Here is a 17,146-nt window from a genome sequence, read left to right as displayed (position 1 = left end):
GGCACAAGCTGAGTAGCCAGCTGTCTCATGTCAACCACTGTCTTTTATACAGAGCTGACACTGTCACGTAATTCCTTCCAACAGTTCATCCACTCAGGTGTCGACCCCCTAGGGGGTGACATCACTATTACAGGCAATCTGCTCCGTCTCCACATCATTTTTCTCCTCATACATGTCGACACAAACATACCGACACACAGCACACACACAGGGAATGCTCTGATAGAGGACAGGACCCCACTAGCCCTTTGGGGAGACAGAGGGAGAGTTTGCCAGCACACACCAGAGCGCTATATATATACAGGGATAACCTTCTATAAGTGTTTTTCCCCTTATAGCTGCTGTATTTTTAATACTGCGCATAATTAGTGCCCCCCTCTCTTTTTTAACCCTTTCTGTAGTGTAGTGACTGCAGGGGAGAGCCAGGGAGCTTCCCTCCAACGGAGCTGTGAGGGAAAATGGCGCCAGTGTGCTGAGGAGATAGGCTCCGCCCCCTTCTCGGCGGCTTTATCTCCCGTTTTTCTGTGTATTCTGGCAGGGGTTAAATTCATCCATATAGCCCAGGAGCTATATGTGATGCATTTTTTGCCACCCAAGGTGTTTTTATTGCGTCTCAGGGAGCCCCCCACAGCGCCCTGCACCCTCAGTGACCGGAGTGTGAAGTGTGCTGAGAGCAATGGCGCACAGCTGCAGTGCTGTGCGCTACCTTGTTGAAGACAGGACGTCTTCTGCCGCCGATTTTCCGGACCTCTTCTGTCTTCTGGCTCTGTAAGGGGGCCGGCGGCGCGGCTCTGGGACCTATCCATGGCTGGGCCTGTGATCGGTTCCTCTGGAGCTAATGTCCAGTAGCCTAAGAAGCCCAATCCACTCTGCACGCAGGTGAGTTCGCTTCTTCTCCCCTTAGTCCCTCGATGCAGTGAGCCTGTTGCCAGCAGGTCTCACTGAACATAAAAAAAACCCTAAAACTAAACTTTTCACTAAGCAGCTCAGGAGAGCCACCTAGTGTGCACCCTTCTCGTTCGGGCACAAAAATCTAACTGAGGCTTGGAGGAGGGTCGTGGGGGGAGGAGCCAGTGCACACCAGGTAGTTCTAAAGCTTTACTTTTGTGCCCAGTCTCCTGCGGAGCCGCTATTCCCCATGGTCCTTACGGAGTCCCCAGCATCCACTAGGACGTCAGAGAAACATAAAAATAATACAATCATACATTTAACATCCTTACTGCAAATGGAATAAAACTGTTCCTAAAACGACTAGTTCATGCTAGCAGAGTATGAAACCTCTTTCGGGACGGAGTTCGACAAAGAACTCATTAAAAGGATGTCCACTTACTGATAAAATACTATTAGCTTTACTTAAAGCCCTACGCCTATACAACTCATCAAAGGTAGCCGGCGGCATACCAATGATTTTACTAGCGGTTCTTCTAGTTCTCTCTAATGCACACCGATCTTTTAAGGTACAGCCACCATACCATGTCACAATACCATAACTCGGGATGCTCTCAATCGAGCACCTATAAAAGTTTAACATGGTCTGCGCACCAACACCTGCTGCTCTTAAACGTCGCAGGAAAAAAAAGTCGTTGTTGAGCTTTTTTTACTATCAATTACAAGTGCGCCGACTATGTCAAACAATACGAAATCTGAATGCCCAAAGAGCGAAACGAAGCAATCATTTCGACTGCTTGATCACCAACAAACACTGGCGATTTCTGCAACTGTCCTTTCCTAAAGTCCACGATCAGTTCTTTAGTCTTCCCACTATTTAAAAAGAAATGATTTTCACTACTCCAACCAACTAATTTCGCAACTTCCGTCCTATAAGCTGACTCATCATTACCGTTAATTAAACCTACTACAGCAATGTCATCAGCAAATGTAATCACTTTAACAAATGCATCTGCTGACACACAGTCATGAGTAAACATCGAATATAAAAAAGGGCTAAGGACACAGCCCTGGGGTACACCTGTATTTATTTATCAGCACCTACCCGGACCTAACACTACCCATTTTAACCATCTGTGGGCGATTTGTCGAAAATTCTAAAATCCAATTACAAGTAAAACTACCAAGGCCCAACACAGATAATTTATTCGTTAAAGATGCAGGAATCACTGTGTTAAGGGCCAAACTAAAATCAACAAATAAAATCCTAACGTAAGCATTTCTCTTTTCCAAATGGGACAGAGTAAAGTGCAACAATGTAATAATCGCATCGTCTGTGTAACGGTTCCGTCTATAAGCAAATTGAAAGATTTAATATGACTCAGTACTAGTCTCTCAAAGCATTGCATTATGAGGGTCATTAATGCTATAGGCCGATAGTCATTAAAACACTTAACTGACCCTTTCTTAGGGACTGGGACAATACTTGTCAACTTCAAACTCAGTGGCACTACACAGTGCATGAGTGACAAGTTAAATAAGATCGTTAATATCCCACTCAGTTGCTCCGCACATCCATGAAGGACCCTCCCCTGAATGCCATCAGGTCCCGCTGACTTGCCTGACCGACGGAAGCGGGGGCTACGAGGACACCACCAAGACCCCTGACTCTCCCCTCCCAGAAAATGGGGGCGTCACTCCCCCATTTCTGGGAGTGCAGGCCGCCCCCTCCCCACCTCCTCAACGACTCTTCCTGTCAATCAGGCAGCAGCAGAGGGGAAGTGCGTGCAAGATCGCAGGGCCTGTTCTGCACATGTGCAGAACGGACCTTGCGGAGCAGCAGATTCCCGATTATCAGGAATCTGCGTGCAGTGCAGGAGCTGCACCGAACTCTGAATCAGGCCCTAAGTACAACCGCGTCTGAGGGGGGAGATTTATCACATTTTGAAGAGAGATAAGTTGCTCGTAGCAACTAATTAGTTTCTGTCATTTTCTAGCTTTCTAGTACACCTTGTAAAATGACAGGAGCGGATCAGTTGGCACTCTCTCCACTTTAACTCCAAGATTTGATAAATCCCCACTCAGTTCCCTAATTAAAAGTGCACCTGTCACCTGACATAGCGGAGACTGCCATTTTGTAGGCTGAACCAAACAATAAACTAAAAAACAGTGACACCATTGAGGCAGAGATTTTCTGTGCTCAACTAGTAATCCTGAGAATGCATCCTATTAATACATAAGGAAACAGTGAAATGATTGGATTTCAGGGTCACTGGGTCAACTCTTACACCTGTAGGGGAGCCTTAGAGAGAGATAAAGTACCAGCCAATCGGCTCATAACTGCCATGTTACAGGCTGTGTTTGAAAAATGACAGTTAGGAGCTGATTGGTTGGTACTTTATCTCCGTCCACTTTATCTCCACCCAAGGCTTAGTAAATAGATCCTTTTAACTCTCTCTACTGTATCACTCTCCAAGGCTTGGAACATCTCCCCCCTTAGTGGTTACCGATACTGTGTGTAACTGATAAGAACACAACGGTAACTACGTTCCATTACCATAGGATATTACTAGTTGAATTCTAATTTATCTGCAACAAGTAACCTTCCCCCAATAGGCTAATTCCAGTGTCTTTCCCTATTTTAAATTGCGAGTCTTGGTGTTTGGACAGTTGTTGGCGCCACCTAGTGGATAGGGAAACCTAAAAAAAGAAAAGAAAAGCTTTTCTTGCTGCTTGTACTGACCACACATCATTAGGGAGATTTGCCGTAACAACCAATGAGATTCTAGCCATCACTTTCTAGAAGGTACCTGATAAATGATAGCTATAATATGATTGGTTGACATCTCCGCTTCTCTGGGGGCTCAGGAGCTTGGAGAAGCATCTCCAGTAGACCCTCTCCCCCAAATTTTGATGATGTAGATGCAGTGTCCTTGCAGATAGGCATACATGAATGTACAATATATTGTTATATATGGCTCCTATTGTGTCACCTTCATGAGGTATATATTGTGCCCTCACCACCGCCATCCTGGCTACAGCACACTCCTGTTGTGGTTTGCTGTTGCTGAGCAACATGGTGCCAAGTTGGCTGGAATGAGTCCAGTAGATACAGCTGGTCTTCTCTGGGTTCTGGTCAACTTGCCAAACCTGATCCCAGTTAACTGCTTGGCTGGGTATAATTTTTGATGTTCCACCCAAAACGCAATAAATAATTTTATTATGTAATCTTGTCCAGTCTAAAATCTGCTGCAATCCTATTTTTATATTTCAGATGGGCAAAACTTAGGTGTGAAACACATTCCGGTGACCCAGTGTGGTACCTGGGTACGGACCAGTAATGGAGGACACTTTGCTTCACCAAATTTTCCAAACACCTACCCGCCCAACAAGGAGTGCGTCTACATTTTAGAAGGTTTGTTCTCCATACAAAACACAGGGATAGTTCCGAACGTTGCACAAAGTTTCCCATCCAAGCTCAAAACATAGCAGAGCTCTGTTCATACACTGGACCTGATTTTGAGACGGACGCAGTTGCGGCTGTCCTTTGTGTCTAATACCGCTACAAAGCACCACCTTGGTTTGCTTCGCTAGCTGTCTGTGTCATGTGTCATTGTTGTGTTTGTGTGTGTATGGTATTTGTTGAATTGCACTTAGAAATGTTCTGCCAACAGGAAGATGCACAATGTGTTCAATTGCAATATAGTATAAGGTTTGATCTCTATCACCTCTGAGAACGTAATATGTGGACGCCACCCTGCCGTGCCCTCCCATAGAACTCTAAAATACAATTTCTCATCCACTAATTTCATGTGGACGCAAACATAAGTCTCATCCATTCGCTAAGTGAGGAACCCCTGCAGCACCGTCATCAGGCAAATACATGTGCTTACCTCTAAAATGGTGCAAGTGGAGACATGTGGTCACAAATCAGGATATGCGCCTTTTGTTTGCACTTTTGCGCTTAAATGAACAACAATTGGAATATACTTATGTGCTGTGCAGGTTTATCGCGGATCCTCTTCCTGGAGCAGAAGCAGAGGCCGCTGGGAAATCCTGCTGAATTTCCTTGGCTCGGTGTTATCTGTATAGCACAGCTCCTGGCAATAATCAGTGTTTGGTTGCAGGAAAGGACAAAAATACATTAATCAAGGATAAATAATTAGAACAAGTAAACCTTTCTCAAATGACAATCTTGTCAGAATTGGAGATTAGTGGTAGGTTGCTTCATGTTAGTTTCTGTTTAGCGTTTAAAGGTTTTGCTTGAACTGAGACTGTAGAACAGAATAGATGCCTTTAGGTGATATACAACATCTACGAAAGCTGCTTTCAATACAGCTGCAAGGTCCAGGTGAACTTTGGGGGTAATTCCAAGTTGATCGCAGCAGCAAGTTTGTTAGCAATTGGGCAAAACCATGTGCACTGCAGGTGTGGCAGATATAACATGTGCAGAGAGAGTTAGATTTGGGTGGTTATTTTGTTTCTGTACAGGGTAAATACTGGCTTCTTGATTTTTACACAGCAAGTTAGATTTCAGTTTGAACACACCACACCCAAATCTAACTCTCTCTGCAAATGTTATATCTGCCCCACCTGCAGTGAACATGGTTTTGCCCATTTGCTAACATATTTGCTGCTGCGATCAACTCAGAATTACCCCCCTTTGTTGTTATATTTGGAGCTTCCACAGGCTGTCTTCCTATAACACAGCTCAGACTGCTCAGTCATTTACAGAAACAGATCTTGGCTGGTAGCCTGCTGCCGTCACATAAATGTATGGCTACTTTTTAAGCTGGAGCACCTCTGACCTTTAACTGCATTCATAAGTACTGTATTTCACACATATGTCAGCAGCTGTATTTGCAAAGCATTCATAAGTTCTGTATTTCACACATATGTTAGCAGCTGTATTTGCAAAGCATTCATAAGTGATGTATTTCACACATATAACAGCAGCTGTATTTGCAAAGTATTCATAAGTTCTGTATTTCACACATATATCAGAAGCTGTATTTGCAAAGCATTCATAAGTGCTGTATTTCGCACATATGTCAGCAGCTGTATTTGCAGAACATTCGTAAGTGGTGTATTTCACACATATGTCAGCAGATGTATTTGCAAAGCATTCATAAGTACTGTATTTCAAACATGTCAGCAGCTGTATTTGCAAAGCATTCGTAAGTGCTGTACTGTATTTCGCACATATGTCAGCAGCTGTATTTGCAAAGCATTCATAAGTGTTGTATTTCGCACATATGCCAGCAGCTGTATTTGCAAAGCATTCATAAGTGGTGTATTTCACACATATGTCAGCAGCTGTATTTGCAAAGCATTCATAAGTGGTGTATTTCACACATATGTCAGCAGCTGTATTTGCAAAGCATTCATAAGTTCTGTATTTCACACATATGTCAGCAGCTGTATTTGCAAAGCATTCATAAGTGCTGTATTTCGCACATATGTCAGCAGCTGTATTTGCAAAGCATTCATAAGTGGTGTATTATACACATGTCAGCAGCTGTATTTGCAAAGCATTCATAAGTGCTGTATTTCACACATATGTCAGCTGATATATTTAAATGGCATTCAGAAGTGCTGTATTTCAAACTTGCCAGCAGAGAAGAATAATGACAATGATTTGAAAGATTTAACTGGCACATGAGTACAGACTAGATCAAAGCGATATTCCACCCTATAAAGTAAGGACACATCACCCTTACTGTATTTGAATAAACTATTCAATTTGCCTGCACGGGTTCTCTCTGATGCTGCAGGCAGCGGTCTGGGTGATCTTATAAAACCATTATCTGCACATACTTGAAAGAAGTGAAGCATTTTGGTAGGTCACGGGCTATTGACTCCAGTTAGCTGAAAGACCAGACCCTATTCAGCTAAAATACTTCATCACCATACCCTTCACTGTATACCGCCCATTTGTTGTACAGTATTGAAGGACAGATGAAACACAGCAGCTATGAATGGTTAGAAGTGTATCTCAGCTCTGGGCAGAGTGTGCTTTGTGGTATGGGCAGGCGCTAGCCAGAGATCCCACTTCATCGCTGAAAGCGTACGACGCTTGTGTGTAGTAGTAATGGTTTAGAAGGAAAATACATCACATTATACCATTATGCCTTTTTGTCTGACAGCTGCTCCGCGCCAAAGAATTGAACTGACCTTTGATGAGCCGTACCATATAGAGCCATCCTTTGAATGTCGCTTCGATCATTTAGAGGTGCGAGATGGTCCCTTTGGCTTCTCTCAGCTCATCGATCGATACTGCGGCATCAGGAGTCCAACACCAATCAGATCGACTGGAAGATTCATGTGGATTAAGTTTACCTCAGATGAAGAACTGGAGGGGCTGGGATTCCGAGCGAAGTATTCTTTTATACCAGGTAGGGAAAGCGAGAAACAAGGGGTCTCATTTGGTATAGTGTAATTTCCTCTTCCATTTAAAGGGTTGTACGCCTTAAGATTGCACAAATGTATTGCCTTATATGGGTTCCCGAACTAAGGGCCTAATTCAGACTTGATCGCTCCTTTTGGGTCAGATAGCCATTGCCCATAGAGAGTGAAAACCCGCCCTGTGCAAGTGTGCAAATGCATGCGTACGCCGTGCAAAAACTTCACCAGACAGCGGACATCTGCAAATCCGTTCACAACTCGCCATCGAATTATATTTCCAGTCTGTGCGCAGACCAGGACTTACTCCTACAGTGCGATAGAAACAGGCTGATCGGGGCCGGAGCTGACGTCACACACCCTCCCTGAAAACGCTTTTTCCTGACACTCCCAGAAAGGCAGTTATCACCCCCAAACGCCCACTTCCTGTCAGTCAGTCTGCGTTCACCTAGCGATCAAAAAAACGCCGTTTTTTTTCACTGTTTGGCATCGCGCATGTGCATTACGATCTGTACACATGCGCCGTCAAACAATAATTGGTTGCTGTGCAAATTCGCACAACAGCTGTCAGGTCTGAATTAGGCTCTAAGTACATTGCTTTATCTTGCTGTCCTTCTTACGTGCTTTTCAGCAGACATTGTGTATCATCCAGGACTAGTTGCTTATTTCTGTTGTGCTGGTGTGCTTTCAGCATTGGCAGGGCTGGATTAACCATTAAGCAAAATAAGCGCGTGCTTAGAGCATCATGGGAAACGGGGCACCACAGAACTTTCCATTGTCGGATTTACCCATTCAGTCATCCACTGAGAGTGAGTGCAGTGGCGCTCAGTACAGTGTTGCCAGATGGGGGGTGTTCTCCACATTTGGATGTTTTTAAAGGCCTTGGCGAGAAATTTAGAGATAACTTTTCACCTGTTTTTTTTTGGGAGGGGGGGGGGGGGCGGAGCAAAATATTAAACTTATAGATTTTGGAGAAAACTTAACACTTTTTAAAATATAAATAAAGTGGCAGTATACACAATACACATTATTTTCCATCTTACTGTAAGTTTTGTTTCATTTTGAAAAATAAAATTACATTTTATGGTTTATTATTTTTTAGATTCTGAATTTGATATATATGGGGGCACCAAAATCTTTTAAGTGCTTAGGGCAGGTAAAGGTCTTAGGGCCTCATTCAGACTGGATCGCGGCAGCGATTGCGGGCGCACTGCGCGTCCGCTCCCTGGAGGCCCAGTGAGATGCTAAAAGCATCTCAGGGCTGCGATCGGCTCTACCTGATAGGCAGAGGCGGTCGTAGGGGCGGGAGGGGGCGTGTCAATGGCATTAGAACGCCGTTGGTGGGGCGCGGCGGCTGCGTGACATCACCTGAATAACCCCCATATTTAGATCAGTAAAGCCAGGGAAAGTGACTACTGCCACACAGGACACACAGCGGGGTGTAATACTGAGATCTCTCTTCCTTGCAGACCCCGACTTCAGCTATCTCGGAGGAATACTGAACCCAATTCCAGGTATTAGTCTCCTGCTCGCTCTCTGCCTGTCAGATGCTGAATGGGGCTGTTCTTCCACTGACAATCTTCTGTGTTCTTCCCATCTCAGACTGTCAGTTTGAGCTATCAGGACCGGACGGGATAATCCGCTCCAGCCAGGTGGAGCAGGCGGATAAGCTGAAGACTGGTCAGGCTGTGGACTGTATATGGACTATAAAAGCAACGCCAAAAGCCAAGGTAGACTCTCGGTATGGGGGTGGGTGGGGGGAAACCTTGTTACTCATTATGTGTAATGTTCATTAAAGCGGTGATACAATGGTCAGTTATGTAAGATCAGTCTGTTCTCCATGATGTTTTGTCATACTGTGCCCATTGGATGGCGCTGTTCTGTTGTCTGTGAATATGTCTTTATTTGCTGCAGTGTGACTCAGCTGATAGAGACTGGGTTATACTCCGCTTTATTGCACAGTATATTGTGATGCTTTTTCATAATGCTTCCGGCAAGCAAAACGCCGCGTTGATGTCCCCCCCCCGACAGCCACCGCTAGCAATCACCTTATGGCCACATCCTTCCAGGATGCAGCCGGTAGGTGTAGGGTCGACCATCCGAATGCAGCCAGTGCGTACAGATGCGCGGCTGCGTTCAGGTCTGAATTACCCCCCCCCTTGTCGCACACAGATGTACAAATGTCGCACACCGCAGTGGTCTTTGTACGCTAGTAATGCAGTTTTCTGGCTTCCAGTTTTATTGATGCAAATAAATAGCAATTTTTTTTGCGAAAAAGACCCTCAGTGCAGCCAAGTCACGCAGGACCTGGTGCACCGAGCTGGGCTATTTGGTGTGAATTGAACCACAGTATAAAGGGCACATCTGTACAATTACAAGAAGTGGAAATTCTGCTGCGTCACATGTTATACCTTCCTTACCTGCATTTGCTGTAATAACTACACAGCGGCATTGAAAATCAGCGCCTATATGTTTATTTCTGATTATTGAAATTAAACCAACATGTAGGCGACGTAAAAATAAGGGTCAGTATGCCTCTAGAAACTGCTCTAGATTCCTATCCCGCCATCTGCTCAGATAAGACCTGTGCTGAATCAGCCTCCTCCATTTATATTCACACAGTCGTTCCCTTTTAACGTTTTAACCAGAATCAGAAATAACTCAGGATGAGGACGGAGAGTCCTAGGGGCGGTAGATTCTAAATATAGAAAAATCAGAAGCAATTTATCCCCCATTCTCTGTAGTAATGCGCGTGTTATAATATTACCATTGGGATGCATTCGTCATCCCGACGGTCTGTATGCCGTCGGTCATGGGGCCGATGCCGGAATCCCGACACAAACTCGGGACACCCTTACCATTGTCTAAGACTGAGGGGTACCATTTACTAAGCAGTGATAAGAGCGGAGAAGTGAGCCAGTGGAGAAGTTGCCCCATCAACCAATCAGCTGCTCCGTACAATTGTATTGTATGCAAATTATAGATGTTACTTCAGTGCTAATTGGTTGTCATGGGCAACTTCTCCTCTGGCTCACTTCTCCGCTCTTATCACTGCTTAGTAAATGTCCCCCTAAATGCTGGAACACTTTCTAAAAGCCAGAATACCCAGGAAGAACAAAGATGAGTTATCTATAAACATTTATATCATTGCAAGCAAAAATGATCAACCAGACTTCTATATATGACCTGCGTGTCCGGGGCACATACAGATTTGGATAAATGATAAAGTACAATCTCCACAAAAATGATTTACGAAACCCCATCTGTGCTTCTTACGGTTCAGCGAGTCCTGGTTTGTGTGTAATAATCTTTGAATTGTCATTTGTTCACCCAGATTTACTTGAGATTCCTGGAATACCAAATGGAACACTCGAATGAATGCAAGCGGAACTTTGTGGCGGTTTACGACGGAAGCAGCTCCATAGAGAACCTGAAGGCCAAGTTCTGCAGCACCGTGGCCAATGACGTCATGCTGCAAACAGGGACGGGGGTCGTACGGATGTGGGCGGACGAGGGGAGCCGGCTCAGTCGCTTCCGCATGCTCTTCACATCTTTTGTGGAACGTGAGTAGACTGGAAAGGATTTGTCATCGGCAGTCATCCAACTACCAGTTCACGGAACGGAGAGCACAGTTCACTCTCGCCTTTCGCCGCATCTCCATCGTCACCTCATTACTCTGTGCGTAACATTGCCTGTGCTGTGCACGTAGATTCCAAGCACCGGTTACATTTCATTCCACATTCCGCTTGTACAAGTGATGAAACGCACAGAGACCAGGCCATCCTGCTACTGCGTTCACGTCACAGACGCTCGCCGGTCACATAAATGTGTCTTTGTCTCGTTGTGACAGCTCCTTGTGTGGACAGCACTTTCTTCTGCCACAGTAACATGTGCATCAACAACTCGCTGGTCTGCAATGGGATTCAGAACTGCGCCTATCCCTGGGACGAGAACCACTGCAGAGGTGAGCGTGTGGCGGATCACGGCAGACCGCGGCGCAACAATGCAGAGTATGACACACGTGCTGTACAGGCCATGCTGAAATATAATGCAACTGCATTGCTACAGCGTTACACGGCACCTCGTAGAGTATTGTAATACAACAAATTATGTAACGCTGAAAGAGACCGTGGCGAGAAAAAATGACGCTGTCTGAGGTTTTCTAAACACACATGAAAGATATACTCTGACATTAAAAGGCTCTAGAAGATATATAGTGGGAATACGCAGGGATGTCAGGCTATATGGCTATTGAGTGCCCCCTGGTGGTCTTTCTCAGGTTTTGTTCCGTCCTGTGATCATACAGCAGTGTAGCTTGTGCACAAAAGACCTGTAATATTGGTGGTCATTCCGAGTTGATCGCTCGCTAGCAGTTTTTAGCAGCCGTGCAAACGCATTGTCGCCGCCCACCGGTGAGTGTATTTGCAGAAGTGCGAACGCCTGTGCAGCAGAGCGCCTGTAAAAACATTTTGTGCAAAACAAGACCAGCCCTGAACTTACTCTTCGTGTGCGTTGATTCTAACGTTGGAGGGTTGGCTTTTGACGTCACACACCTGCCCAGCGTTCGCCCAGCCACGCCTGCGTTTTCCCTGGCACGCCTGCGTTTTTCTAAGCACTCCCTGAAAACGGTCAGTTGACACCCAGAAACGCCCCTTTCCTGTCAATCTTCTTGCGGCCGCCAGTGCGAATGAAAATGTTGCTAGAACATGTGCAAAACCACAAAAGCCTTTGTACCCGTACGTCGCGCGTGCGCATTGCGGTGCATACGCATGCGCAGAAATGCTGATTTTTAGCCTGATCACTGCACTGCGAACAACGGCAGCTAGCGATCAACTCGGAATGACCCCCATTATCACTGATGCACAAAGCATGTTGAGCTACTGTACTAGTTCATCTATTTGGATTTTAATCTGCTTTTAATAAAAATGTATCTGGTTGCTTTACATCAGAGTTTTACGAAACAGCAGATTATCCTTGTAAGATTTAATTCTCATTAGACCAAGCATTTATAAGCAAATTACTCTTATACTGTATGTGTGTTTTATTTGTTACCTTGTTATAGCGCTGTTACACTTATTGTTTGTTTTCATCAGAAAACAAATATTACCAATGGATTTGCAGATTATTGTAAATTGGGGTATACTAGTGCGCTTAATAGAAATGAGTGAACCTCGTGTTTAACGTGTTCATTTCCAGAACATATGATATGCAATACTCTGCAAAAGTTTTAGGCAGGTGTGGAAAAAATGCTGCAAAGTAAGAATGCTTTAAGAAAAATCCCTGACTTTGTGTAAGTGTACCTAGAAGGGGTGTGGATCATGGGGTCGACCACACTTAGGTCGACAGTGTCTAGTCCGACCGCTATTGGTCGGCAGTAAGTAGGTCTACATGGTCAGTAGGTCGACATGGTCTCTAGGTCGACATGTACAAGGTCGACACGACGAAAGGTCGACACGACGAAAGGTCGACATGAGGGTTTTTTTAAAAACAAAATTGGTGATGTTTTCTCCGTAGAGTTACCATGAACCCCAATTAGTGCACCGCGTCCCCTTGCATGGCTCGCTTCGCCAGGTTACCGTTCCCAGTTGTATTCCACGTGGATCGTACAGCATGAAAAAGTTTAAAAACTGAAAAAAATGTGAAAAACTCATGTCGACCTCTAGACTGGATACCACCTAGAAGAATCAATGCTGTTTTGCAGGGAAAGGGTAGTCACACCGAATATTGGGGGTAATTCAGACCTGATTGCTAGGCTGCGTTTTCTCACAGCCTGCGATCAGGTCCAAACTGCGCATGCGTATGCACCGCAATGCGCAGGCACGACGGTCCACAGCACAGCTATGGGATGGTGCGATAAAAGTGATCACACGGGCGATCGCAAGGTGACTGACAGGAAGAGGGCGTTTGTGGGTGGCAACAGACCGTTTTCAGGGAGTGTCTGGAAAAATGCAGGCGTGTCCAAGCGTTTGCAGGGTGGGTGTCTGACATCAATTCCGGTCCCGGACAGGCTGATGTGATCGCAGCGGCTGAGTAAGTCCTGGGCTGCGCGGAGACTGCACAAGATCTGTTTGTACAGCTCTGCTACACATGCATTCGCACACTTGCACAGCGAAAATACACTCCCCCTGTAGGCGGAGACTATCTGATTGCAAGGCAGTAAAAATTGCTGCCTAGCGATCAAGTCTGAATTAGGCCCATTGATTTAATTTAGATTTCTCTGCTGTTATTCACTTTGCATTTTGTTAATTGATCAAAATAAACTATTAACACTTCTATTTTTTAAAGCATTCTTATTTTACAGAATTTTTTCCACACCTGCCTAAAACTTTTGCACAGTACTATAGAAGGAACACATGCAAGTACACACCGTAGCGTAATTGCAACAATTACCTAATACTCAAAAACCATTGGAGACCTTAACTGGAGTCATAATTTGCAGCCAAAAATATCCAGTTTGATAATCATTGATACTACGTGGTCCTCAGAAAGTTTCTGTATGCCAAACATACAATGTTTAATCATCATCATTGTAGTAGTATTAATAATAAAATACTTCTTGTTACAGAAAGGAAGGAAGCCGGACTATTCGAGCAAATCACCAAAACCCATGGGACGGTTATTGGCATAACATCCGGCATCGTCTTGGTCCTCCTCATCATCTCCATTCTGGTCCAAGTAAAGCAGCCTCGTAAGAAAATCATGGCCAGGAAGACGACATTCAACAAAACTGGGTTTCAGGAGGTTTTTGACCCTCCCCACTACGAGCTCTTCTCCCTCAGGGACAAAGAGATTTCCGCAGACTTGGCCGACTTGTCAGAGGAACTGGAAAACTACCAAAAGACCCGGCGCTCATCCACCACATCTCGGTGCATACACGACCATCACTGCGGGTCGCAGACGGCAACCCTAAAGCAGAGCAGGACCAACCTCAGCTCCATGGAGCTACCCTTCCGCAATGACTTTGCCCAGCCCCAACCAATGAAGACCTTCAACAGCACCTTCAAGAAAAGTACCTACGCTTTCAAGCAGTCCCACGACTGTCCAGACAAAGGCATCGAAGATCGGGTCATGGAGGAGATCCCCTGCGAAATTTACGTCCGCGGCAGAGAAGAGTGCGCTCAGGGTTCAATGTCTATCGACTTTTAATCGCGTCACAGTAAAAAAATAACAATTATTCAAACAATAATAATGGTTACCTTTTACAAAGTGATATATATATTTTTGAGATCTCCAACAATCATTTGCATTTTCTAACTCTCAGAAACTGAGGCCCGAAATAAACTACCCAGAATTGTAAAATAAAGCTCTATATTTTTTGAGCAGGAATCATGAAAAAAACAAAAACAAAAGTGAGTTTTGCATGGCATCCGTATTCCGTATTAGTAGGATTATACATGAACTGCGCCCACCGTAACGCGAGACAAATCACATGGATTGATATTGTAATTACCGATACTTTATATGTTTTGCCTTTAAGTTTTTTTACATGAAATAGAGGTGCTACAAAATTGTGGGGAAATTGGAAAATTCTATTTAGCGATTTCGTTTAATTTTTATTTGCCGATGACAAGATACAACCATCAAACTCGTCTGGACTCAAGGATCGGGTGCTCTAGGTTGCAGTGGAAATGTTCCACCGAGGAATCTTCCTCCTCTTTTTTTCCCCCTAAATTTTATTTGAAATAACCCGATAAGGGGGAAAAAAATTGGAAAGAGTAATAGGCATTCTGAGGTACAAAGATAAAATAAAGATGCCCCAAAAGTAAATATATTTACAAACGTATAATTTGTGATTTGTAAAAAAATAAAATACAAAATTATATAAATAAATAAAAAAACGTATTTGAGCGCAATGTGAGTGAATTGTTTTACAGCAACGTTGTAACAGGTCTGGTTTTTACTGAATTTTCATTTCATATTCTTTAGTAACATTTTCAGACCATAACCGCGCAGGGTAGATTGCGCCTACAATGGCAGTAGAGTCTCACATTATAGTGTATAAACTTTTCCGGGGAATGCGGTCTCATAATTAATGTCATAGCCATAATTACAGTAGGGGACGCAATAATAGTAAATCTTGCTTGTATGGGGTCTTTCGTTCCTCCCCACCCCTGGGGTCCAGAGCACAGATGTTTGCAATACCCCTTTTGCACCGAGACTTTGACCCAGGAAAAACCCAGGTAAATCCGGGTCGTGTATCGATGTGAAAGGGTCAACCTGGTTATTCCCAGGTCTCTGAGCCAATTGTGCTGCGGGTGAAAGGGGGCTCATTGGTGGATCACAAGTACTGTGTGATGACTTGTGTGAGGAACGTCAACTTTTAATGACTCCAACTTCATATGCAGGGCAGACCGGGTGGAGCGTGAAAGGTGATGACCGGGATTAACCCGGGTCCAATTTATGGGCCCTACACATTTAGCGATGTTGACGGCCGATATGAACGATATCGTTAAGAAATTAACGGTATATTATTTATATCGTTAAGTGTGGAGGCACCGATCATGAACGATGTGCGTCCCCGCAGTCGTTCATCGTTGGTTTTCCATCGTTTTTCAATGCAAGTCAGTTTGGACGATAACGATCATCATTCAGATCGCTCATCGTCCAAATCGCTGACATCGCCAAGTGTGTAGGGCCTACCACGGATTCATTTTCCCGGCTTGCACCCGGGATTTAGGCCTGAAAGGAGTATAAGTATCCGTTGAAAACTGTAGAGACTTTCTTTGTACAGTTTGTTGCCAGTGCCCATACACGTGCACAGGTGGCCCAAAGGGGAGGGGCTTTGACAACACAGTTGGGTGCTGGAAACATGTAAGAGACAGAAGAGGAGAATGTTGTTGGACCGTTACTGCCATTGGGGACCTATCAGATTTGGGAGGAACGATGGACCCCACTGGCGGGACGTAATAATGCGAGGTGCAGGCTGTTTTTTTTTTTAAAGGGGCAATCCTGTACAAAGAATAAATCACGCTTTGTAAATGATTGCCCCTTTAAAATCCCGTACCATGTTTGTGATAAGTATTACTGTGACTTACTAAGGAATCCTTTTAAATTCCAAAAAGGCTTCTTATGACTGGTACGTCCTTGTGCCCTGTAAAGTGCTATACTTTAATTGCACTTCATTAGAATTATTCTTACAGAATGGCAAACAATTTAGTCCCAGCTAGCAATTTAATTCTAGGTAATTCGGGGACTAACGTTTACTCATTATACCGGGTTTCAGAAGCATTTCTGGTGTATAATTTAACGCTGTCCCTCCCCCCCTACCTCCTCCCCCTCAGACTGTAAGTGTCAATTAGAGGCGCATTTTGTCTGAATGCATCTGATCCACTTGCTAAATGTTTGCCTGTAATTATCAGTTCCCAGTACTGTGCATTTGTGAAACATGTGAAATTAGAGCGACAAGCTCTTCCCCGCAGCGGTTTCATCTCATTTATGACTAAACATTTTCAGCAAATGAACTTCGCAACAAAAGGGACATTAACAAATCCAGAGTAGGGAGGCTGGTGCGGTGCACTGTCTGTAGCTGGCTGAGGGATTCTACCTCTATAAACACTGCGCCTACACGCAGCGGGAGGGGAGGGGGACACCAAGGGGGGGCAGTACAGGCACCTGCATTCAGGTTCACATCACAGGATGATTTGTTAATATGTCTTAATGACTGACATATGGCGACAGGTGTTAGTGGATTACTCTCTATGATAATTTCCGCCGCTTCCAAGAGCGGCCCCTACCATCAGCGTCTGCACCAGATCTGAATGATACTGACGGATCTCTGCAAACACACAGCTCTGAATAAGACGCATTTATTGTATGGTGTCTATTTATCATTAGTCACATATTCAATGAGATCTGG

The 17,146-nt window shown here is 44.5% G+C and overlaps 1 protein-coding gene across 2 annotated transcripts in view; it reads left to right on the top strand.

The window, feature by feature from the left end:
- The window catches only part of NETO2 (neuropilin and tolloid like 2), a 61,902-nt gene extending 46,759 nt beyond the window's left edge, over positions 1-15,143 (top strand). For both annotated transcript variants that reach the window (XM_063945570.1, XM_063945571.1), the window contains exons 3-9: positions 4,163-4,303; positions 7,035-7,283; positions 8,760-8,804; positions 8,893-9,020; positions 10,625-10,853; positions 11,141-11,254; positions 13,856-15,143. In XM_063945570.1, the coding sequence (XP_063801640.1) occupies positions 4,163-4,303; positions 7,035-7,283; positions 8,760-8,804; positions 8,893-9,020; positions 10,625-10,853; positions 11,141-11,254; positions 13,856-14,436 (1,487 nt within the window). In that variant the 3' untranslated portion in view covers positions 14,437-15,143. The remainder of the gene's footprint in view (positions 1-4,162; positions 4,304-7,034; positions 7,284-8,759; positions 8,805-8,892; positions 9,021-10,624; positions 10,854-11,140; positions 11,255-13,855) is intronic.
- The last annotated feature ends 2,003 nt before the right edge of the window (positions 15,144-17,146 follow it).

Source organism: Pseudophryne corroboree, chromosome 11, assembly GCF_028390025.1.
Source record: "Pseudophryne corroboree isolate aPseCor3 chromosome 11, aPseCor3.hap2, whole genome shotgun sequence".
Classification (NCBI taxonomy): Eukaryota; Metazoa; Chordata; class Amphibia; order Anura; family Myobatrachidae; genus Pseudophryne; species Pseudophryne corroboree.
Note: the sequence above shows the minus strand (reverse complement) of the source record. Positions and strands in the feature narration are given on the sequence as shown.